Source organism: Geotrypetes seraphini, chromosome 2 (assembly GCF_902459505.1).
Source record: "Geotrypetes seraphini chromosome 2, aGeoSer1.1, whole genome shotgun sequence".
Classification (NCBI taxonomy): domain Eukaryota; kingdom Metazoa; phylum Chordata; class Amphibia; order Gymnophiona; family Dermophiidae; genus Geotrypetes; species Geotrypetes seraphini.
This window is the reverse complement of record NC_047085.1, coordinates 73,454,084-73,480,312: the sequence shown is the minus strand read 5'-3', so window position 1 is coordinate 73,480,312 and position 26,229 is coordinate 73,454,084. Positions and strand designations below refer to the sequence as shown.

General features: G+C 44.3%; 1 protein-coding gene across 3 annotated transcripts in view; it reads right to left on the bottom strand.

Moving 5' to 3' along the window:
* Positions 1-26,229, bottom strand: part of INTS8 (integrator complex subunit 8) — a 220,343-nt gene that overhangs the window by 8,174 nt on the left and 185,940 nt on the right. Inside the window, exons 25-27 of one of the 3 annotated variants that reach the window (XR_004538292.1) lie at positions 18,545-18,618; positions 18,403-18,481; positions 7,388-7,431 (exon numbers count right to left, since the gene is read on the bottom strand). Coding sequence is in view for 2 of the 3 variants with exons in the window: in XM_033933168.1 (XP_033789059.1) it covers positions 7,388-7,431; positions 18,403-18,467; positions 18,545-18,618 (183 nt within the window). In the remaining variant the exon portion in view is untranslated. The remainder of the gene's footprint in view (positions 1-7,387; positions 7,432-18,402; positions 18,482-18,544; positions 18,619-26,229) is intronic. The other 2 variants (XM_033933168.1, XM_033933169.1) reach the window with 2 other exon arrangements.

The window sequence follows — 26,229 nt, the reverse complement described above, 5'->3', positions numbered from 1 at the left end:
GTAACTCCTATATATTGTTGGGCTAGAAAGATGATATAGCGAGGAAAAGGTTTGTTTAATTGATTGTTTATGGTTTTGGTATCTTTATTCTTTACTGTTCGGATTGAACTGTAATATGAAAAATAATTTTTTAAAAATAACCAATAAAAGGAAATATTTTTTTACTCGAGTATACCGTATATATTCAAATATAAACTGGGATTTTGGGGCCCAAAAATGGGGGTCCTGGTTTATATTTGGGCCAGCGTCCCCCTCCCAGAATTATTGCAGGCCACCACCAGGCTGTGTACCCTGCCCCCCTCCGTCGTACTTGCTCTGCCTATCCCTGGTGGTCCAGAGGTGCAGCTGGCAGGAGCAAACTTTCCGCACACCTACCCTGCTGCTAACCCGGTCAGTCAGTGGCTGCCGTGACTTGTGGCTTCTTCAGCTGCTGAGCAGCACCGAGCAGAAGCTGCTTTGGCGTTGCTACTCGGCGCTGAGCGGCTTCATGACTGGCAACATGTATTTTCTATAGCTCTTATGGGAGATCTGCATCTCCAAATGCCTGTTTACTTGGCACTGTTGGTCTCGTTCAACATCATTCAAGAATAATCTAAACATTCAAGAATAATCTAAATCATAATTACCAGATGATAGGGTCCACTTTATGGGTCAGCCTCCAAGAAAAAATCCTAAGTGTCAGTGTAGAGAATATGCTGAAACGTTCTGCCCAATGTGGCGTGGCATGGCAGTCAAAAAAGCAAATAGGATTCTAGGAATTATTAGAAAAGGGATAAAGAATATTATGATGCTTCTGTATCACTCCAGGGCGAGACCTCACCTCGAGTACTGTGTTCAATTCTGGTCACTGTATCGCAAAAAGATATAGCATAATTAGAAAAGGTTCAAAGAGTGAACAAGATGATAAAAGGGTTGAAATTCCTATTGCACAAGGAAAGTCTAAAGAGGTTTGGACTTTTCAGTGTCTTCAGTCTTGAAATCTCCACACTGAAAGTTTGCACAGTCTTTTTTCAAAGTTCTCCAGAAGCTTCAAAAATCCTTTGTCCCTAATTCATGCCAGAATTTTGCAACTTGTACACCCAAAGAGCATCCTTGTGCCATGTGCCATGCAACACGTGAAGAGGGGGGAGGGCAGGAGCATCTGTCTTAGCCTCTCTTTGTGCACTAAGGCCGAGGAATAGGCAGGAAGCATGTTGGTTCGGTTGTTTGGCACGGAGGCCACAGAGCCCAAGACACATAAGCTAGAGTCATCCACTGGAGACTCAGTGCTGCCTAGTATGGCTTTTTCCTCAGAATTTATTAATTTGATGTGGAAAGCCTTTCAGGAGAGCTGTCCTTCTAAAGAGAAGTCTGGCAGCACTTCAGACACCGAATGAGGAGGCAGAAATATATATTTAGCTAGGAGGAGGACTTGGGCGAAACTGCCTCAAAGAAAATGTCCTTCCAGCACTGAATCTTTGTGCTACCAGTCTGACTGGCATCTGACTGAGCCTCCACCCTGTGAACACACAAAAAAACCCAAGGGGAATGGCGAAATGCAGCCAGCACCTTGCGAGACACCTCTGAGCCTCCTATGGATGCCTAACAACCTGTGCTCAAGCAGTATGTGAGCAAGCTACAAAGGGACGGCCCGGAGCTCCAAAATGCTTCTGCAGGCTAACAAGTACCACAAGAAATTGGCCTGTCAGCTGCAGACTGCTTCTTCTCCACTCAGGCAAAACTAGCACCGAAAACTGAAGAAAACACCTGAAAAAACCCGACTAAAATAAAGAAATAAGCAGAGCTGAACAGAAACACTCCTTCACGCTCACGTGCAGAAAAAAAAACTGTAGGGGGCAGCAGAGCCCTCTGTGAAATAAGAGAGATTCAGAAAATATCTGGAGTGGATTCCTTCTGCAAGGCTCGTAGCTACAGGGAAATTAGCTGCTTGTCCAGAATGACACACCTACTGCATTAGAAATTTATTTCTAGCTAGGAGGAGAACTTGGGGGAAACTGAGAAGAGAAATGGGGTAGAAATAGGTGTACTGCATTATAACTAAATCTCTATTTCAGCTAATCATTGAAAATAGATATAAGCTTTTATACTGTTGGTGCGTGATCCAGTACTGGGGATAAAGCTGTTTAGCTATGTAGATGATTTTACGATCATTATTCCATTTGCTATTTATCTTTCTGAAATTATTCCTAAAGCAACAGAAGTATTAGGTCTAATGGAGCAATAGATGGCTGAATTTAGACTGAAGCTTAACTCAGAAAAAAAACAAAGTTTTTTGTAGCTTCACCGTGCCCGTTTGATACTAAAACATCATTGTGTATAAATAAATTCAGCTATCCTATTCAATCTACCATTAAAGTTTTTGGAATAATACTGGACCAGGGCTTGCCAATGAAGAACCAGGTGGACTCTTTGGTCAAAAAGGGTTTCTTTACTCTTTGGAAGCTTCAGTCCGTTAGGGCGTATTTTGATGTTTCATCATTTAGAGTTCTGGTACAGTCTCTTATAATAAGCTAGCTTGATTACTGCAATATTGCCTACTAGTCTTATAGCCCGTTACATTAACGGGTGCTAGAATATATATGTGTGTGTCTCTCTATTTCTTTCTCTCTCTCTCCTTGGCCGCTTTCTTTCTTTTTCCTTGGCTGTCCATCACCACTCCTTGCCTGCTCCCCCTGTCCATTCTCCCTTCCTTTTACCTCCCCTGTGTCCACCACCACCCCTTCACAGCTCTCCTTATGCAGCAGCAGCCCTTCTCCCTTTGTTTTACCTCCCCCCGTCCAGCAGCACCTTCCTTCTCCCCCTGTCCATCAGCACCTTTCCTTCTCCCCCTGTCCAGCAGTAGGCATCCCTTCCTTTTTCTCCCCCCTCCTCCTTCTTATCCCTATGATACACTTACCTTGCTCTGCCTCTGATCAGAGGTTCCCAACAGCCGCCCAGTTGCACCCATTGGAAAAGTTCCCTCTGCGGCATCCCGCACCCCTCCTGACACGACTCCCGCTGTCTTTCTTTCTGTCTGTCTCTGTCCCCCTTTGTCTGTTTGTCTTTCTGTGTATCTCCCAGCCCCTGTGTCTTTCTTCTTTTCTTTCTGTGTCCCTTCCTCCCTCTGTCTGTCTGTCCGAAGCAGCATTCCCTCCCCCCACACCAGTTCCCTGTGCACCTGCCCCTGTGTCTTTCTTCTTGTCTTTCTGTCTCCCTTCCTCCCTCTGTCTGTCTGTCCACAGCAGCATTCCTTCCCCCTCCATTTCCCTCCCCCCACACCAGTTCCCTGTGCACCTTCCCCTGTCTTTCTTCTTGTAGCGTTTCCTCTACCCCCTTTCCCTTCCCACAGTCGCGACTACAAACGCGGGCCCGAGTCCTTTGCGGCCCCCCCCTTCCCTTCCCTTACCGCGGGCCCGACTGGCAATTTAAGCAGCGTGTCAGCAGTCTTCACACGCTGCTTCGGGTCCTTCTACTGCCCTGATTTACTCTGGCACGTCCGGAGCAAATCAGGGCAGTAGAAGGGCCCGAAGCAGCGTGTGAAGACTGCTGACACGCTGCTTAAATCGCCAGTCGGGCCCGTGGTAAGGGAAGAGGGGGGACGGCAAATGACTTGGGTCCCGGGCAGCGGAAAGTTGCAGGGCTCCTCGGTGGGGCTTTGAGTGGCCGCGAACCCTCTCCTCCCAGACCCTCCCTCCCCCCCCGGAGGAACGGAGATCTGCGGCTACAGCCGCTGGCTTCGGCATCTTCTATCCACTGCGGCCAACCCTAGCGGAAACAGGAAGTAGTCAGAGAGGGCGGGCCGCAGTGGACAGAAGACAGCAAAGCCAGCGTTAGCGCGGTACAGCGCTTTTCTCTTTATTTTTAAAAGCAGGTGAAGCGGGTGAGCCGGCGAGAAGGAGGAGGTGGTAGTTGTGGCAGTGAGTGAGGCGGGAGGGGGGGGGAGTCGCCGGCTGTGCTGTGCTTTCCCGATCTGTCCGCCGCATAGGCACTCTGGCCACGGACCTATGGATCAGGGATGACAGATCACGCAGGTCTGAGTGCGCATGTGCGGCTAGCTTTTTATTATATAGGATTTGGCAATTTCCTAGAAGAATATGCAATGATTGCGAGTAGTACAAAATGCAGCAGTTATGTGATCTTATTTCCTTAGCATAAAAATCAACCTAACACCCTCCTATCGAGTATTGTATTGGCTGCCAATGGAGGCGCGGGTGAAGTTTAAGTTTGGTTACTTCTATTTTAAGGCTGTTTGGTTTAGCTCCCAAATATATAATTGAGCTTTTCTCTTTTGCAACTAACAGACATAAGAGAAACTCACATCTGAATTTTGTTTTTCCGCCTGTTAGAGGATGTAAACTTTAAAAACATCATCAAAATCTTTTTTCATATCAAGCAGCGTTATGGGGGTAAGGATTTAGAACAATTGCTTTTGCGTACTGATACTTATGGGGAATTTAGGAGACATCTAAAAACATATCTATTTTCGAAGTATTTAGGCAGCTAATTTGTACAAATTTTATTATGCACTATTTTGATCATTTTAATGTCTCTAATTATTGGCTTTTAACTTTTTAAATTCTATTCAACTTCTTTTATTGTTTCTTTTAACTACTGTAAACCGCATAGATCTTTACGGCCTTGTGGTATATAAACTGATTATTATTACTGTTTGCAGGAAATATATAAAACAGGTACTGAACATTGCAAAAGATGATGCAGAGCGAGGCGTATTTGGTTTCCATATTTGGTGGCGGTACCTGATCTGAATAATACTTTTGGAGGGGGTGCATCAGAAGCTAGAAACATAGAAACATAGAAAAAAAGCGGCAGAAAAGGGCTATAGCCCACCAAGTCTGCCCATTCCAAGTATCCTCCCCCCCTGAGTTTACTCCCTTAAAGATCCCACGTGAGTATCCCATTTTCTCTTAAAATCCGTCACGCTACTGGCCTTTATCACCTGGAGTGGGAGTCTGTTCCAATGATCCACAACTCTCTCGGTGAAGAAATACTTCCTGAAGTCGCCATGAAACTTCCCTCCCCTGATTTTTAGCGGATGCCCTCTGGTGGTCGAGGGTCCCATGAGCCGGAAGATATCATCTTCTGACTCGATGTGCCCCGTGATATACTTATACGTTTCAATCATATCTCCCCGTTCCCTTCTTTCCTCAAGTGAGTACATCCGCAATTTCTCTAGTCTTTCTTCATACGTGAGATCCTTGAGCCCCAAGACCATCCTGGTGGCTGTTCGCTGTACCGACTCGATTCTCAGCACGTCCTTTCGGTAGTGAGGTCTCCAAAACTGAACGCAGTACTCTAAGTGAGGCCTCACCATGGCTCTGTACAACGGCATCATAACTTCAGGTCTCCTGCTGACGAAACCTCTGCGGATACACCCCATCATTTGTCTTGCTCTGGAGGAAGCCTTCTCCACTTGATTGGCAACCTTCATGTCTTCGCTAATGATCACTCCTAGATCGCGTTCCGCTGTGGTCCTAACCAAGGTTTCACCATTTAGTACATAAGTTCTACGCGGGTTTCTCTTTCCCAGGTGCATTACCTTGCATTTTTTAGCATTGAAGCCAAGCTGCCAAGTAGTTGACCATTGTTCCAGCAGCAGTAGATCGTGTGTCATATTATCAGGTAGTAAGCTTCTGCCTACTATGTTGCAAAGTTTGGCGTCGTCGGCGAACAGCGATACCTTTCCCCTAAGTCCTTGTGTCATATCTCTTATGAATAAGTTGAATAGAATCGGACCCAGGACCGAGCCCTGCGGCACTCCACTTATCACGTCCGATGCTTCAGATGGGGTACCGTTCACCACTACCCTTTGATGTCTGCCGCTCAGCCAATCCCCAACCCATGTAGTTAGAGTGTCTCCTAATCCTATCGATTTTAGCTTGTTCAGTAATCTTCGATGAGGGACGCTATCAAATGCTTTACTGAAGTCCAAATACACTACGTCCAGTGACTCTCCAGCATCCAGTTGTCTAGTAACCCAGTCAAAAAAGCTAATCAGATTAGATTGGCAGGATCTACCCCGGGTGAACCCGTGTTGGTGTGGATCACGTAGTTTTTCTTAGTCTAGGATTGTGTCAATATTCTGTTTGATCAGTGTTTCCATGAGTTTACACACTATAGACATGAGACTCACTGGTCTGTAGTTTGCTGTCTCTGTCCTGCAGCCCTTTTTGTGGAGTGGGATTACGTTGGCGGTTTTCCAGTTCAAGGGGACCCTTCCTGTGCTTAGGGAAAGATTGAAAAGAACAGATAATGGTTCTGCCAGGACTTCCCTTAACTCCCTTAGCATTCTGGGATGTAGGTTATCTGGTCCCATGGCTTTGTTTACTTTGAGTCTTGATAGTTCGTCGTAGACGCTACTGGGCGTAAATTCAAAATCTTGAAACGGGTCTTTCTGGTTATCTCCCTTCTGCAGCTGTGGACCAACTCCCGGCGCTTCTCGGGTGAATACTGAACAGAAGTATTGGTTTAGTAGTTCTGCCTTCTCAGAATCTGATTCCGCAAAGTTACCGTCCGATTGCTTCAGGCGTACTATCCCATCTTTGTTTCTTTTCCTGTCACTAATATAGCTGAAGAAAGATTTATCCCCTTTCTTAATTTTCCGTGCTAACTCTTCCTCCATTTGGAGTTTGGACTCTCTGACTGCCGTTTTGACAGCTTTAGATCTGTCTAGATAGTACTCTTTTGCCCCCTCTCTGCCTAGATGTTTGTAGGTGATAAATGCGTCTTTTTTCTGTTTAACTAGGTCTGAAATTTCTTTACTGAACCATTGGGGTCTTTTGTTTCTCCTGCGTTTACTTACTGTCTTTATGTATCGGTCTGTTGCTTTGTGTAGTATGGATTTCAGAGACGACCACATACCCTCCACATTGTCAGATTTTGCTTGTTTATATAGCTCTTCAAATATATCACATGGGTGAATTGATTCTGGAACCCAAAGTTTTTATTTTGCATATCATTCTAAGGGACTTTGCTAGTGATAAAAGCTGCTACTGAACTGTATAGGAACAGCTTGATGTAAAGCCGTGAAGGCCTGGAAGTAGACAGATGCCCCTTATATACTGAATGTGCAGGAAAGAAAGGATAACGTACATCTTCTGAACAAGCTGACTGCTATACGAAGGAATACAATAGGGCTGTTTGACAGGGCACCACAGAATCACTGGAAAGGGAACACACAATACCTGTATGGGCCAAGTTTTGTGTTTTTTTTAGGGTTCCTGCTGTGGATTCTATAAGAGGGATGGGAGAGTTGATTGCATTAGCAAGTTGGGGTGGAGGGGTAAGAGGATGGGAAAAAGGGGGAAAGATGTGTTATGGGCCAATAACATTTCCACATAAAGCTAATAAAAAAATAAGTCAAACCAGCAAGTCACTTTATATATCTTACCGCTATTTGCCTTTTATCTGTTTCGCCTCTTTTATGATGAAGATCTAGAAAGCTGATTAAGGAAATAAGTCCCTTCTGTGTTATCTACATAGGCCTTTGCCAGATCTTAGGAATAAAAGCGGGTTCAAACAATAATCTTTCTCTCGCGTACTATTTCTAATTAACAAAACAGTGGGCAGAACATCAAACCATTCAAGCCCATGCCTCCAAGCAGGGCTTCTAGCAATCGAGGTAATTCTAGAAGTAGGTGCCTCTGATGGCTTGTGGTGAGAGCCTATTTTATAATGTCATCTGGGCAAATGGATTCTGTTCTAGAATACTAGCACAACAAAAATCTAGACACTCCCAGTTAACTAGCCATAAACCTGACATAACTGAAAGTGCCTAAATGTGACAAGAGAATATGCAACTTAGTGGGTTTAAAAAATTTTTTTTCAAAGGTCTTGTATTGAAATTTGAAAGTGCTAATACAAGAGAAGAAAAGGCTTAGTTATGCAATGAAGACAGATAAGAAATAGCAGTTTACTTACCTGTAACAGATGTTATCTGAGGACAGCAGGCAGATATTCTCACATGTGACCATCAACTGAGCCTGGTACGGATAGTGCAAAAAGTGTACTATCACTTTTTAAACTCTTCAATGCAAGCCAGGGGGCCAGTGGCAGTCCTTGGAGTCTTCTAGGGTGGCCCTCATTATTCTGCCTTTTTTTCTGCTACTCTGCCTCTCTAACCAAGCTCATGACAGCAAGAGGGGAGGTGGATTGGAAGAACAGCCACATGCTCAAAAGACATGGCATTTCTCAATAGGTGAAGAAAAGGCATTTGGAAATATCTTCAGGATACATTCAATAAACAGTTTGAAGTTGGGCTGGTGGAGTGGATGACATAGACACACATGGTCAAGATATGTGGCTGCCCTCTTTCAGCTCACTGGATCCAAAGTGGCCCTGACTTAAAAATTAGTGACCACATACCTCACATGCACTGTTGCCTTCCCACCCGACATCGGCTCACAGGACCATCAGCTCAGTAAAAAAAAAAAGCTAAGAAGCCAATTAAGGAAAATGGGAGGGTTGTGAGAATATCTGCCTGCTGTCCTCAGATAACACCTGTTACAGGTAAGTAACTTTGCTTTATCCCAGGACTAGCAGGCAGTATATTCTCACATGTGGGACTTCCTAGCTGCCAGGGTCACTTGTAAGCCTGATGAAATAGGGTTGGAGGGAAGTTGGCATTTAAATAGAAAATACATTTTGTAGAACTGTTGGCTGAACTTCAGCTTGGCTGAACCTTTTGGAATGATTTTCCAAACAATACTGGGATGTGAAGGTATGGATTGGAGGACCAGGTGGCTACCTTACAGATGTTCTCAATGGGAGTACAGCGTACATGACCCACTGAAGTCATCATTGCTTGAACTTTATATACAGTGACACGGCCTTCCAGGATCAGCCCAAGTATAGCAAAAGGAGATACTATCCGCCACATGGAGATGGTTCTTTTGGTGACAGGAGTTCCAAGTCTGTTTGGATCGAAGGACAAAAACAGTTGCGGAGAAGTTCGTGAGGTTTGGTGCAATCTGAGTAATAAGCCAGAGCATGTTTACAGTCCAATGTGTGATGTGCAGCCTCATCAGGGTGAGAATGTGGTCTTGGAAAGAAGGGGAAAACTTTAGACTGGTTTAGATGAAATTTCGAGATGACTTTCGGGAGAAACTTTGGATGAGTGTGAAGAACCACCCTATCATGGTATAATGTTGTATAAGATGGATCTGACATAAGCGCTTGAACGTCATTGACTCGGTGTGGAGACGTGATGCAAATTAGGAAGACCACTTTCTAAGTTAGAACCTTGAGAGATGAAGTCAAGAGTAGTTCAAATGGAGGCTTCATCAGAGTAGAAAAAGACAATGTTAAGGTCTCATGCCCGTCATGAATCTGTCAACTAAAGGATGGAGAGATTGATTTTTTTTTATAAAGAAGTACATGAAAAATGCTGATAGCATCGAGATGAACTCTAAGGTTGTATTGAGGCCTGAGTAATAAAAGTGCAGAATATAGTCTGGGTCCACTGAATGGAGGTTACACCATAGTGTGAAGCAAGTCCACAAGATGATAGCAGCGTTGTGTGAATGACTTCTAGAAGCTTAAAGAATAGCTGATACTGGTGCGGATAGTGCAAAAGTATAATGGTTGGAAGAAAGATACCATGATGTGAGCGCTAATAAACATAGATTCGGATGGGGGAGAGAACTCTTGTTCTGTTTTAGCAGTATTGGAAAAAGTTGTAGGGTGATGGGTTCCCATTTGCTGAGATGCAATAGGAGAGAATAATATAGCCACTGTGAAGCTATGAGGATGGTGGCATATTCTTAGTGAAGTTTGAGTACAGTTTTCCTGACTAATGGTATTGGAGGGAAAACATAAAGGAATCTATTTGTCCAGTGGAGGAGAATGGGATCTGACTCTAGGCAATCGGGAGTGAAGAGTCTGAAACAGAAGATGGGAAGTTTGTGATTGTGGAGAGAAGCAAAGAGAGTCACTTCTGGAGTCCCCCAGTCCCTGAATATTTGTCACAGAGCAGTTGAGTTGAGTGACCACTTGTGAGGTTGTAGGATTCTGCTTAATCTGTCTGCTAAGATATTCTGTTTTCCTGCGAGATAAATCACTTTGAGAAATATGTTGTGAGGGATCACCCAGAAACAAATTTTGATCGCTTTTTGGCAAAGTGGTCAAGACCCCGTGCTTCCTTGTTTGTTCACATAGTACATGGCTACTTGGTTGTCTGTTCAAATTAGAGAATGACACGAGGAGAAATTTTTCCCCGTTCCTGTGGGAACTCATTTTCCCGTACTGGCAAGTTCTTTTCCTGTCTCTTCCCCATTCCAACAAGCTCCATCCTAATCTGCACAAGCCTCAAACACTTTAAAATCATAAGTGTTCGAGGCTTGTGCAGTTAAGGCAGAGCTTACAGCAGGGGTGTCAAAGTCCCTCCTCGAGGGCCGCAATCCAGTCGGATTTTCAGGATTTCCCCAATGAATATGCATGAGATCTATTAGCAGACAATGAAAGCAGTGCATGCAAATAGATCTCATGCATATTCATTGGGGAAATCCTGAAAACCTGATTGTATTGCGGCCCTCGAGGAGGGACTTTGACACCCCTGGCTTACAGGAATGGGACAGCAACAAAACTCATGGGCATGGGGAAATTGAGTTCCTGTGGGGACAGAGAAAAAATTGTCTCCATGTCATTCTCTAGTTTGAATGAATACTACTTGATTGAGGAGGCAATCTTGGAATGCACACAGAGCAATGCGGATTGCTTGATGTTCCAGGAGAGTGATTTGGAGAATTCTCTTGTGAAGACTCCCGCTGCATTGAGTATGGAGACCGTTGAGGTGGGCTCCCCAACCTATCATGGAAGAATCTGTTGTTAATATCTTTTGATGTGGTGGGATGTGAAAGAATAAGTCCTTGGAGAGATTGGCTAGTAATAACCACCACTGAAGGGACTGACAAACTGTTGAGGTCACTTGTATTTTCTGGGATAAGAATTGGGTTGAAAGTATCCACTGAGATATCCTGAGATGGAGAATAGCAAATGGAGTTATGTAAACTGTAGATGCTGTGTGAACTCGAAGATGCATCATTTGACGTGCTTTAATGTGTGGAAGGGAAGAGACCTTCTGGAATATGTGAATCAGAGTGCCGAGTCATTGTGTGGAGCTCGCTTGGGTTGTGTCCAAAAGTAAAATCCAATGCAGATTTTGAGTGGGTTGAAGATAAGATTTCTGATAGTTGACTGCAAATTCCAGTAATTCTAAGAGCTGAATGCCTGATGAGCTTGTTGAGGTGCTTGGGCCTTGATCCACCAGTCATCCAGGTAAGGGAATGCTTGAAACCCATACAAGCGAAGGGTTATAACTTCTAACTACTACTAAGCATTTTATGAACACTCTGGGTGCTGAAGCTAGTCCAAATGGAAGAACACTGTATTGGAAATGGTGTGTTCCCACTCAAAAATGAAGATATTTCCTGTGTATTGGGAGAATAGGAATATGTGTGTAGGCTTATTTGAGATCTAGAGAGCAGAGCCAGTCATTCTTGTTTAAGAGAGGTAAGAGGGATGTTAGAGAGACCATTTTAAATTCTCCTTTACCAAGTATTTGTTGAGAGCACAGAGATCTAGAATTGGACATGGCCCTCAAGTTTTGGTTTTTTTTTGTATGTGAAAATACTTGGAGTAATACCCTCGGCCTCTCTCCTTCAGAGGTATTTGTTCCATGGCACTGAGCTAGAGAAGGGCTGAGAGCTCTTGATGGAGATGATCTTATTAAAGGTAATGTAAAGAGGACTCTCTTGGAGGATAATTTGGAGGTCTCTTGTGGAGAGGAACAGCATAACCTAGCATATTTTTTTCTAGAACCCAATGGGCTGTTATGAGGGCCCAGCGTGGAAGGGAGAGGTTGGAGAATGCTGACTAAACTCTCTATGAGCAAGTCAAAAAGACTGCCAAAACTTGTTGAGGCTGACTCTGATTTTTAAGGACATTGTCTTGGATGCCTCTGAGCTGAAGGCCTAGTAGACATGAATGATGGATTATATCTGCGTCTGGGGTAGAAAGCGTTTTGGATTGTAATAACGCTTCATTGATTAAGATTTTGATGACTTAGCATAAGATAAGGTAGTAATTGAGTCTTCATGTCTCTTCTGAGTTGCCTCTTCTTTTTTATCTCCAAACAATTTGTCTCCTAAACAAGGAATATTAGTTAGATGCTCTTGAACAATAGTGTCCAGATCAGACACTCTAAACCATACTTGATGCCTCATAGCAATTGAGATGGCTGATGATCTTAAGGTGACATCAAAAGCATAAAATATAGAATGTGCCATATACTTCCTCATTTCAAGAAGGTCACTGGAAATTTTCTGAAATGTGTTTAAGTGGTTTTCCAGAATATATTGCTCAAAATTAGCTAATATTTGGATCAGTTGCTTCATGTAGAATGTCATATAAAAATTATAACTGAGAATTCTACTAGTGAGCATGGTGCTTTGAAAAACCCTACGTTCAATCTTTTTATATTGTACACTGTCTAGACACCTGTTTTGATAGACGGTATATCAAAAATAAAGAAACTTGAACTTGTCTAGGGTTCTTCACCCTCTACCAGGAGGTTTACTGGCATATGTTACATTACATTACATTAGGGATTTCTATTTTGCCATTACCTTGCAGTTCAAGGTGGATTACAAAAGAATTATCCAAGATGTATTACAACAAGAAATTACAAAAAAAAAAAAAAAATTGGTCATTTTCAAAAAGAGTGAGAAATGGGTAAGGTTATTTGTTTGGGGTAGTTGGCTTTAGTGAGAGGTGGAGTTTGAGACTTGCGGTATTATTTCTTTTTTCAGATTGTTCTTGAAGATTGGTCTTTATTTCTTTTCTAAAAGTCTTGTAGTCGAGGGATGCCGTCAGTAGATTGGCGATTTGGTTGTCTAGTTTGGCTGCTTGTTTTGCTATGTTCTTGAGCTACTTGCTTTTTTGAGAGCTGATGAGATCTTCCATGGAGTCCAAGAAGAAAAACTGACGACAATAGAGGTGAGCCATGAGGATGCCCTCCAACAGATAGATAGATTGAAAAGCGACAAATCACCTGGCCTGGATGGGATCCATCCTAGAGTACTAAAAGAACTAAGAAATGAGATAGCGGAAATACTCCAATGAGTTTGCAACCTATCCTTGAAAACTGGCGAGATCCCGGAGAACTGGAAGATAGCAAATGTTACACCTATCTTTAAAAAGGGGTTGAGAGGAGACCCGGGAAACTACAGACCGGTAAGTTTGACATCAGTTCCGGGCAAGATGGTAGAAGCACTGGTAAAGTACAGCATCTGTGAGTACATCGAAAAAAAATGGGCTAATGAAAGCGAGCAAGCATGGCTTCTGCAAAGGAAGATCGTGCCAAACAAATTTACTGCACTTCTTTGAGGGTGTAAACAGCCAGTTGGACAAAGGGGAACCTGTAGACATCATTTACCTCGACTTCCAAAAGGCCTTTGACAAGGTACCCCATGAGCGGCTACTTAGGAAACTGTGGAACCACGGAGTGAAAGGGGACGTACACAGATGGGTTAAACACTGGTTGGCAGGCAGAAGGCAGAGGGTTGGAATGAAGGGTCACTACTCAGACTGGAGGAGGGTCACGAGCGGAGTTCCGCAGGGGTCGGTCCTCGGACCGCTCCTGTTCAGTGTATTTATTAATGACCTGGAAATGGGGACAAAGTGTGAAGTAATAAAATTTGCAGATGACATTAAACTCTATAGCAGGGTTAGAACTGCGGAAGAATGTGAGGACCTACAAAGGGACCTGAACAAACTGGAGGAGTGGGCAAATAAATGGCAGATGAACTTCAATGTAGGGAAATGCAAGGTCATGCATGTAGGGAAAAAAAACCCTATGTTCAGCTACCAAATGGGGGGATTAGTACTAGAGGGAAGTAACCTTGAAAGAGACTTGGGTGTACTGGTGGACACAACAATGAAGTCAACGGCACAATGCGCAGCAGCCTCGAAGAGGGCAAACAGAATGTTGGTTATCATTAAGAAGGGTATTACTACCAGAACGAAGGAAGTCATCATGCCGCTGTACCGCACGATGGTGCAACCACATCTGGAGTACTGTGTCCAATATTGGTCACCGTACCTAAAGAAGGACATGGAGATACTTGAGAGGGTTCAGAGAAGAGCGACAAGAATGATAAAAGGTATGGAAAACCTTTCATACACAGAGAGGCTAGAAAGGCTGGAGAAGACTCAGAGGAGACATGATAGAGACTTACAAGATCATGAAGGGCATAGAGAAGGTGGAAAGGGACAGATTCTTCAGCCTATTGGGAACTACAAGAACAAGGGGGCACTTGGAGAAATTGAAAGGGGACAGGTTTAGAACCAATGCTAGGAAATTTTTCTTCACTCAGAGGGTGGTGGACACCTGGAATGCGCTTCCGGAGAGTGTGATAGGACAGAGTACATTAAGGGGATTCAAAGAAGGATTGGACAAGTTCCTGAAGGATACGGGGCTGGAGGGATATAGACAGAGGTAGAGATAGGATCATGGAAGAGTACAGATAGAAGAAAAATAGGGACTAAAGTGTTTTAGACAAAGGATCACTTACAGGTCATGGACCTGATGGGCCGCCGCGGGAGCGGACTGCTGGGCGCGATGGACCCTTGGTCTGACCCAGCAGAGGCAACTTCTTATGTTCTTATGATGCTGTAACTGGGGCTTATTGAATCCTGAATTCTGTATAAAGTGTTCACTTTGCATGGAGCTACTGGGACTAAAAGAAGAGCATCCCAGTTCTTAAACATACATCCTTTATGAGATTGTGGAAAGGGAGTTGAGGCAATCTTTTGGCCACTCCTTATAATCCAGAGCATCAAAGAGTTCTGCTCTAGGCTCAGATTCAGACTCCATTTTATTTTATTTATTTAATCGAGTTTCTAGCCCGTCCTTCCAGAAAAGCCCAGAACGGATTACAAGTTTACATACACAGTAGAAGGTTTAGCAACAAGATTACAACTTGATATACAGCAGATAGAACAACTAATCAAAAGGATGCAGAGCAGTAGTAGAAATTCCTATGTACATGTTTTATGTGCTGGGCACAGCAACATGGCAAACAATGGGCAACAAGGATACAAATTCACATATAAGATATTCAGAACAGCAGATTAAAGGGAAGAACAGCAGCAGAGGAATAATTCTTATGAACTGTATGGACATGATAATATAAGGTTTGGGGCTGAGCACAGTAGCATGGCAACTGATATGTAAAGAAGCTAGAATTACAACACATTTGAAGTATAGGACAGATTTTGGCACTTATGGTTTGGGTACATGTAGTAGGGAGATAAGATCTTGCTTAGTTTCGCACAGAGTGCCTCGAGACTTAGTTCTGTCTGTAAGTCAAGTGGAGGGCACATTCAGCAATTGGTAAAGATTGTCTCATTTGCCTGATGAACTTGGTAAAAGACAGGCTCTCTGGTAGTGACCTTCTGTGAGGATGTGGAGGGGACGAATCTGAAGGAATTCCATATGATTCCTCTGCAGACAATTCTGGGTAATCAGAAGAAGAGTGGTGATAGAGATGGGTGTCGAGGAAGAGGAGAATAACAACTGTGTTGACGAGGAGAGTGTCGAGAATTACTCCAGGATGTTTCTGGATATGCATATCGATGTCAATGCAATGAATGTCAGGACCAAAAGGATGAACTGTAGTCTCTGAAAGATGTAACTTCTGGTTGTGAAGACGAATCAGAGGAGAATCGGGAAACCTGCATGGAAATGTAGGCGGAAGAAGACGCAAGCATGAGACTTGCATATATTGTAGGCGAAGACCCCTGAGAACCCCAAATAGTTATATTTGTAAAAGAGACATTGTGCATATGAATTCAAGTTTCACATTTAATAATGATTTGATTTATCGCTTAATCAGAATTCTAAGCGATGTACATATCAATAAAATTACAAAATTTAGGGAACAAAACAACAAATGACAAAAACTAAGTCTTGCAAGACTAATTATAAACTAACATTACAAACCCATTAAAGCAGGCATTTTCCTCTCTGTCAGTAAGAGATTCACCTTTGCTCCAGAAACCAGTAGTCAAATCTCCTGACTGTGGCATCATTGTTTTGGGACTTTTCAGAACAGTATAGTACAGGATAAGAAGTCCTAAGAAGTGCTAGCAAAGGACAGTGTAACTCAGGAAGGCGGGGGCCTGTTCTCCGGAGTTATTAGCCTTACTATTGGAAATGCATTTGCCAGGGAAATATAGAAAGGTCAGTTTTGGCACCAGGTGATGTCACGTTTCAGTATGGCTCCATGATGAGTGTTTATACCATATAGCCAATAGAAAAGCAAGTATGTAATCTGTATCTTAGACTACTGAGCAAAAGTGTATAAATGTTATGCTGGCTGGCATAAGCGAGGAGGAGAGGAGAAGAGATGAATCCTAAGACAGAAGCCAGCTGCATTGTATATATTGCTGCATTTCAGTGTATTTTGCTAACTTTCATTTATTGCTAATAAATATATTTAATACCAGTAACCAAGGAGTACGAGGTCTATTTCTGTGACGCGGCAAGCAGCCTGTCGCTATCATTTGTTGACCACCGCTGGTGTAGAATCTGGGATCTAGATCCCGATGATGCCTTAGACCAATGGTATTCAACCCAGTCCTCAGGGACCACCTGGCCAGTCGGGTTTTCAAAGTCTCTGTCATCCATATTCATTGTGGATATCCTGAAAAACCGACTGGCCAGGTGGTCCCTGAGGACTTGGTTGAATTCAACCACCTTAGACTGCTGCTTGAACTGGGCTGGCATGGGATAAATCGTGGCAGATGTTTGCATCATGTGTGACTGCAGTATCCCAGCAATCTTTCTTTGTACCAGCTCTCTTGGTCCTGAAGAGATGGCACTGGTACCAAGGTGGTGATCAGTACGGATGCTGCAGTTTGCTTTGGGTGGCAAGGTGTTGGTGACCTCAATGATAAAGTATACCTTAGAGAGGACACTACTTGCAATGACAGTGACCTCATCTCAGTGCGTCAATGCTTGGTGTGTTGGTGTAGATGCTCGAGATGATGTTGATGTATGTTTTGAAGGGGAAGAGAATTTGTGCTTCTTAACCTTTTTAGCTATTCTCCCAATGACAGCAGTACTGCCAATGCAAGAGTGGAATCAGGTGTTGATGCTTGAAATGATACTAAAGTTGGTCTTTGGCATCGGCATTGGTAGACATCCTCGACAGGCCCAATGTTGAACCAAAAGGTTTTTGGTACTGGACCTGCCTAGCCTTAAGTGACCTCTTTTGCAGAGTAGAACAATGGGTGCAAGACTTGGGATGGTGGAAAGGACTGAGGCACTGAACACATCAGTTAAGAGGGTCAGTGGCTAAAATGGTTCTATTATACCGAGTGCACCGTTTGAAGCCACTGGAAGGCTTAGACACAGGGAAAAACAGCCAATGTGAGGTCATAGGACTCCATGATTCAGGGAGGTTGAGTAGACAGTATGCTGAAAAAGTGTCAACACTCCCGGCCTAAAAACAATCTGTTAGGTTCCCCGAAAGCCTGAAAATCAAAAAAGTGTAAAAATGAAAAACATAATGAACTGAGGGAAAAAAAAAATGAAGAAAATTAAACTTTATAAGGAAAGGCAGGAAGGCAGAAAATGTTAAACAGTTTGACACACTTGGGAAAACTCCAAGAAACACAGCTTCTCAGCTCTGTGGAAAACTGAGAACTGATGATCCTGCAAGGGAAGGCACATGTGCATGCATGGTATGGGCAATCTCGAGACTCTAAAGAGTTTTAAAGTGACTACAGTTTTTGCACTGTCCATACTGGACTCTGTGGATGATGTCACCTACATGTGCTTGTCCTGGGATAACTACAAATGCATTTTCAAAAAGTGTATTCTTCCATAAAATAAGCAAAGTACCACCTCCATTTTTAAAATAATTATTTTAGTTTTTAGCTTAATTATATGGGTGGTGTGTATAATTAGCAGCACTGCCTATGCCTCTCCCAAAGTGAATGCCCCCTTGCATTTACATACTATGCTACTTATGTATGCCCTTACACAATATTGCTTACCTACTTTGCTGCCACTTGCATGCAAAAATGCAGGTATTATCTGCATTCATACACATAAATGGCACTTAAACATGGGCACCTGTTAGTAGAATAGCACTTTATAAGACGACCACACAGAACATTAGGATCAAACTTCCATCCTGATAGAATTTCTCTGGCAGCAGATTAAAGGAGGGCTAAAATGAAAAATACATTATTGGTTCAAAAGTGGAAGACTTTCCATGTCCTAAAGGGCTTTTTTTGCTTTACAGGATCTGGACTGGGAGACCTGGTTTGGTGCTCTATGTTCCAGCAAAATAGGATTGGATCTTATTTAGAATCAATGTATATAGAGAAAAAGGATACAGGTCAAATATTCCAAAATGGTCACATCCCAGATATAGTCATAGTATGAGTCCATGGCATCATGGCTGAAAAGAGAAAACTAGCCAATTAATTAAAAAAGCCATTCTTTATTAATTAAAATCTGCCATAAAAAGAAATGTACCTGTTTTGTTCTTGAAGTGCCTTAAACGCAGTCTTGTAATCAACTTCTCTTAGGAACTGGCATAGAATTGCTACCTATACATATAACAGAATAAAAAAATAATTTCTTTGCAGCATTGGCATAAAGCAGTTGTACTCTCTACTGAATTTTTAAAAAAGCATCCTACAACCCAATTCCATTTCCATGGTTTTGGATCCTATGTACACTGTGGGTGGAAAATAGCACAAAATGCCTGGAAATTTCAACTATTTTTTGTGTGATGTACTTTTGTGAAGTCACTTTGCAATAGTAAACAAAAATATGCAAAACAGCTCATTAATACATAAAAATGTGAAAACATGCAAATGAAAAAGGCTTTATGGGCCCATTTTTTCACAGAATAAAATAACTAAAACTCGTGAGCAGTAGTTATTTTTTTCCAAGCTGAAAATTAAAATACCCCTTGCATGGTGGTGTGAAAAAATTGAAGAGCTCTTGAATCCCCTCCTTCAGAGAGGAACTGAACTTCCTGGTGGCTCAGTGTCTCCTCCACAACCCCCCTCCCCACCGCACTAGCTGCAACATGGGACTGAAATGTTTAAATCCCTGCTCCCTAAGCACCACACTTAATAACGAACAGTCTGTCCCTACCTCCAGCAATGACTCATCTCAAGGAATCCAGAGGCAATGAGGGCAACAGAGACACCCCCAACACTTTTCCTACAACATAGGCTGCCAGTTTCAAAATGGCATCAACTGACCACCGTCTATTTGTTTACTCCTACTTCATGCTCTTGATGTAACTTTGCTGCATTCCTGCAGCCTCTCTTGTTGTAAACCATCTTGAACTGAAAGGTATGATGGGATATAAATAAAGCTATTATTATTATTAGAGTTTAAGTTTCAGACTACAGCTAGGAATCAGTCAGCCACATTTGAAGTCACAGCCTATAGGGCAGGAATGAATGGAGCTTGCGTCTATCTTCATTAACCCCTGGGCTCCTTGGTGTGAGTCTGGGTTTTGGGGGAAGATGGAAGGGAGGGGGCAGAATGCCTGACTTTCTCCTTTACAATGTTAAGGAGTAGGACTTTGTATGGAAATGGTAGGAAAGAAGAATGAAAGATTAGGTTCTTACCTTTGCTAATCCTTACTTTATTCTGAGACCAGTGGGTTGTTTACCTCCTCCCACCAAAGATCTGTAGGAAGCCTTAAACATTTGAAGCTATTATCCCCTCCCTCTCACACCTTACCAGTGAGCATGCTCCTGGATATTCCAGTCAGTCTTTAAGCAGCCAGGAATATCTGTAGAGGATAACAGAGAGAGGAACCGGAAACTCCCTGACAAGCACATTCATTTTGCTCATATAACAAATGCAATAACAAGTTATGAAACATTGAAAACCTAAACGCCAGAACAATGCTAAGAGGAGACACAGCCTGTACTGTCAGAAGAGGGCTCGTGAACTAGGGAATCTCCCAAATTAAGTGTCAAACCCATTCAGAGGGCATTCTTACAAAGGCTGGTCAGAAACAGAAATCCAGCTTACCAGTACTTGTAAGGCAGACAACCAATGAATCAGAAAGATGCAGGGCAGGTTCCCGGAATAATAAAGTGAGGATTTACAAGAAAGAAGATCAGCAAAGGTAAGAACCTAATCTTTCGTTCTTGTACAATCCCACTTTATTTCGGGACCCATGGGACGTAACACAGAAGTCTCAAAAAGTCAGGGTGGGACTGATGAGCCTGCTGCCAACACAGAGGAACCAAAAGCGGCATCCTGCTTGGCGGCCACATCGATCCTGTAAACTCTGGTGAAGGTGGGCAAGAAAGACCATGTAGCAGCCCTACAAATCTCATCCAAAGACACAGCGGCTGACTCTGCCTAAGAGGAGGAAACTCCTCTGGTTGAATAAGCCCACACCCCTAGGGGGGGCTTCGTTCATGCTGCCACGCAAGCCGTGGAAATGGCTATGTGAAGCCACCTGGAAATGGTAATCTTAGAGGATGGCCTACCTTTGTGGGCAGGACCCGCCAGAATATACAGGCGGTCAGAGAGATAAAATTCGTTGGCAACTTACAAATATTGCACCAAAAGCCTGCACATGACTAGGGACTGCAGCACCTGGTCCTGGACCCTAGAACCAGAGGAAGCAAATGCAGGATACCGGACTTCCTGAGGCACATGGAAAGTGGAAACCACTTTCGTAAGAAAGGAAGGAACAGTACACAGCAGCACTACGGAATCTGTAAAACAGAGAAAAGGATCCCTGCTGGAAGAGCCAGGAGCTTCAAAACTCCCTAGGCTGAGGTCATAGCCACAAGGAAGACCATCTGGATTGTGAGATCCATCAAAGACTCCTGCTTTAATGGCTCATACGGCGGACAAGCCAGAGAGCGCAGAACCAGATTTAGGTTCCATGGCAGGCAGGGAAGGCATCAAGGAGGCCTGTCATAATGCACTCCTTAGAAACCGGACCCCATCTGGAGGTATAGCCAAGGAGCCCCTCAGTGTAGGAGGGTCTGTACACGGAAGACCAGCAAGCTGAACCTGGAGCAAAGCCACAGCAAGACTCTTCTTCAGGGCATCCTGTAGAAACTCGAGGACCTGAGGAATCAAAGGAAGAGAAAGATCCTCCAGTCTGAGAGCACACCAAGCTTGGTAACACCTCCAATCCTTCACATAGGCCACCACTGTGGACTTCCAATTACAATGAAGCATGTGGCATCACTACCGAAGAAGAGCCACGGCTTGTCAAGGTCACTTGCCCAAGAGCCATGCCTGAAGACCAATTGGTCCCTGCGTGAGGAGGCAAAAGGGACAAGGCAACCAGAGCACCCCATTGCTCCTGCTGGAGCCGAACCAGGTTGGCATACCTCAGCCTTCTTGTTCACCACAGTCATCACTGAAGCACTATGTGAGTGAATGCTCTGCAAGAGACCTCTCTTCGGGGACTGGTGTCTTGACAACTGCGGCAGACTGCCTGAACGTCATCCACACCAGCCACATGTGCCGCAGACAGCACCACATGGTGCCTCTCTGCCCACCAAAACAGCAGCCAAGACTCCATGCTCAGAGAGGGACCTTTTGTGCCCCCCTTACGATGGACGAAAGCCACAGCGGTGGCCTTGTCCAAGAACACATGTAGGGCTCGATGAAGGAGACAACCTTGGAGCTGGAGAACGGCCAGCCAAATCGCTCAGAGTTCCAGGCAATGAGGGAACCCTTTGGCCCTGCACCGGGACAGACATGCACACTGCTCCCAAACCCTTGAAACTTGCATCCCTCAACAGGATCACCCAATCTGAGATCTGAAGCGGAAGGTCCCTGGATAATAAAACATGACGCAGCCGCCAGGCTAGACCAGTGCATGCCACCACCACTCAGGGCAGGGGTGCATGTAATGAGTCCTGCTGTGGATTCCAGCACAAAAGCAGAGCCTCCTGCAGTGGACACAGATGGACTCAGGCCCATGGGACCACCTTAATCGTTATCATGGTCGCCAGAAACAGGAGATACTGCTACGCCATCAGAAACAGAGTGGTCAGAAGGCCTCTGACAACCTGTTGTAGCTTCTCCTGATGGGACATGGGTAGGAACACAGCGTTCTGATCCATGTGAGATTGAACTCTCAGGTACTTCAAGTCCTAGGCGGGTTTGAGGTGACTCTTCCTGAAATTGATCAACCAGCCCAGACTTTGCAGCAATTGCACCACCTGCCAGACACCCCTTGAACAGAGAGGAAGCTCTGATCAACCAGTCGTCCAGATACAGACAAACTAGGACACCCAGGGAGCAAAGACGAGCCGCCACCACCATTACTATGGTGAAGGTCTGGCGTGCCGTCGCCAAACCAAAGGGGAGAGCCACAAACTGAAATGTCACTCCAAGACATGGAACTGCAGATACTTCTGATAGTCCTGGAAAAAAATGAGAATGTGGAGATACACCTCCGTCAGATCTAGGGAGGCTAGAAACTACCCCCAGTGCCACCAATGTTATTACTGATTGCACCATTTCCATGAGGAAGCGTGACACTTTCAGCACCGCATTGACTATCTTGAAGTCCAGAATTGGCCTCCAGTCATCGGATCCTTTCGTTGGAACAATGAAGTAATCGAGTATCTCCCAGTGCCCAAGTCTTGCTCTGGCACGGGTTCGATTGCTGCAAGATCAAAAGTCTGCAGACCTGCACCCGAATCACCTTCTCGGGACCGCCCGCAAGGGAAACCAGAAAATACTCAGCAGAAGATAGAGAAACTCTAATTTGTGGCTATATCAGAGGACCTCCAGAACACAGTGGTTGGAGGTGATGGACTCCCATTCCGCCAGAAAGGCCAAAACCTTCCCCAGATGAACGGAGATGGCTGCCTAGCATCAGAACTATTTCCTAACAGAAGTCACCAGCCATCTTGTCACTGACTGCTGATGGCTAGACCTGCAGAAGCGTGGTCTGGCAGACAAAGAAGATCCTGTCCTGAGGAAGAACCTGAGTATGGACAGAAATGCCGAAAGGGACAAAAATTAGAATGCCCTGAACTCTTAGAAGGGCAGGACTGGCTCACAGGCAATGCAACAATCCTGAACATCGGCCATAAGGTCATCTAGACCCTGACTGAAAAGAAGCGGGCCATTAAATGGCAACCTGTTAAATATGGCCTTAGCCAATCCAGAGCATCCTGTGAGCCGAGACCGAATAGGCATCCAGCTTGGCAAAAACTTTCAAGATGTCATACAAGGCCTCAGCCATATAATCCATTCTGGAGAAGAAAAATCCAGTGTCATCACGGCACAGCTTGGAATGACATGCCCGAGCTATGAAGAAGGCGGCCATCGCCACTTTGATACCAGCCACGGTCGAATCAACAGACGCTTATGGATGAAAACCACACTTCGGACCTGGACATCCTTCAGGACCACCCCCCAACACTGTGGAGGGATGTGTGTTTGGTGGCCTGCACCACCGAAGAATTCCCTCTTCAGGGGAGAAAAGCACTTGTTCAGTCCATTCACCCTGGGAGGAGGCCGTGCTAGGGCTGGAGCACATTTGAAGGTCTGCCAGAAATCTGCCAGAATCCGACCCAGAAGAAAAACTGTGGAGAAACATAATGTTCTTGACTTTCCTTTATTTCTTAAAAGACATCTTTGAACAATGGTAAAATTAGACCACATCAAACTTATATAAACCTACCATGACCCGACACGGGCTGTGTTTTGGCTAGCAAGCCTTTTTCAAGGGTCCAGTCAAAACGGGTAGTTGATTAAACGGAATTGATTGTAGTTACGAAAAGTCCAGAGTGACGATCGAAATAAGTGCTGTGCTCTGCTGTGCAGTACAACTGATGGATGCAATCCGACCCAGGACAGAAGGATCAGGAAAAGAGGCAATCTTCAGCAGTTACCGGCTGTTCCACTGCAGCTACCATCCTTGCAGCAATTCAGAAAGAAAACCAGCAAGGTGTGCGGGTGTAAAAACTTATGTGAATAGCAGTGTCCTCCTAAACATCGGCTCCATGCAGGTCCAGATCCCGAAGATCTGCCAGATTCATCATAGCAATGAATGTTGCTGAGCTGCCCTGCAACAGCAGAGGACTGAGAAAAGTGTCTGGCGCAACTGCAGACACAGCAGTCTTACGCACTAGCACCCCGGCAGGAAGGCAAGAAAACAAACCCTGGTCCACTGGAGCAGGGATTCCCGTGTCCAGTACAATGTCCGGCAAAAGGGAAACAGGCAGACATCTTTAATTAAATACGCCTGAGAAGCACAACTACAAAATCCCGGGGAAAAGACATCTTCCGTGGCAGGAGCCGCGCACTGCACACCAGGTTTGGAGGATTTGTAAGAGAAATAGCCAAAGCTGCGGTTTGCCAAAACGATGCCCAGAGTTCCCTGATGCCATTTTTGTGGGAGTTGGGGCAGAAAGCGCTAGAAGACCCTCTTCGGGGTCCAAACGCACAGCATCCGGGCAAACAAAGCCCCACCCCCTGCGACGCAGCACAAGTGGAATGCGGTTGCGCCACTGACCACCATCCGTCGCAAATGAGGAATGAATCCATCCAATCGGCCATCTATGCATTTTTCTTGCAAAAACAAAGCTTAGAAGGTGAAAAACTAACTTTAAATCAAATTAGGAAACATCCAAGATGGCCGCCGCGGGTACAGGTGCAGGACGTTTTAAATTATCTTTACTAATACTACAATAAACTGAATCATGGGAAAATTACAGGAACCCACTAAAAATGGCTATTTGGAGATTTTAGAGGTGGGCAGGAGTAGGGCATGCAGGGAAACCTTCTAAAAAAACCCTTTTAAGACCCCCCAAAATGGCTGATTTAGGCTACCAGCCCTTTACTCACTGTGATTTGTGCTGAATGGAAACACAGTAGAAACTGCTGATAGGGAGATCTGTTGCATCAGAAAACTGGAAACCTGATGCCAACTCTTCTGACTGCACCCCTGGATGACCACTACAGTCAAAGACCTCTGCCACTCTTGGACATGCCACGCAGATGTCTGGCGAACGAACGTAGTCTAGCTCCAATTCCAGTTGCACCTCCATGGAACCACTCAGCTTGTGCTCTACCCACTAGCAGACAAACCTGGGGTGAACAAGCTCCAGCGGGAACGGTCCCTTGGCAGACTTTTTCCAAAAGTCTGCGCTCTCCTGCAGTCAAGGATGTCCCTGCAGGGAACCTCCACAGCACGAAGGTGAAAAACGTGAACCAAAAATACTTAAAACCACGAAATGAAATACTAGCAGAAAAGATAAACTCCTACAGCCTGGCCTATAGGAATTAAGACTGGGATACCCAGCAACATGCTTAGTGGTAAGGTACTCTATGGCTTAGCCTCTAAATACATAACAGACCTTTTCTCTTTCACAACCAACAGACACAAGCGAAGCTCACACCTGAACTTCGTTAGAGGTTGTAAATTTAAAAGTCATCATCAACATCTTCTCGCACATCAAGCAGCTTTATGGGGTAAAGACCTTGAACAATTGCTTGTGCCTACTACCTATGGAGAATTCAGGAAACGCCTGAAAACACATCTATTCCTGAAATACTTAGGAAACCAACCTATTCAATCTTAGTCCTTAACAAATGACCGCAAGAACCATCAATCGCTAAAACTGTACTTTGCTTATTCATTCCATCTGTAACTTTGTTTATTCACTCAATCTGTAACATTTCTAATCATTGTAAACCACATAGAACTTCACGGTCCTGCGGTATATAAACTGTTATCATTATTATTATTAAGGTGTAAGAGGAAGGGGATAAAAGCTTCAAATATTTGAGGCTTCCTACAGATCCCTGGCAGGAGGAGGTAAAGAATCCACTGGTCCTGGAATAAAATGGTATTGTACAAAAATAAATGTTATAGTTCCATATTGGGATTAGGAGGGGAGGAGCAGCGGGCCTACTGGACTACCAGGGAGTTTAGGGTCCCCTTGGGTAGGGGGCCCAGTAGGACCATCATTTGAAGCTGTTGGCCCTTTACTTTTCACTTGCTGATGCGCAAAGGGGCATTTGAAAAATTAATTGATTATGTATTGCCAGAGTCTGGGATGCGTAACACTGTGGCAACTTTTAATTGGAAAATTTTAGTAAGTAGGTAAATGACTGTGCATCCTATAGCTACATTTCAAGGACATGGGCCTGTAAATAGAGTCTTTTAGGCTAGAAGATTTCAAACTATAAAA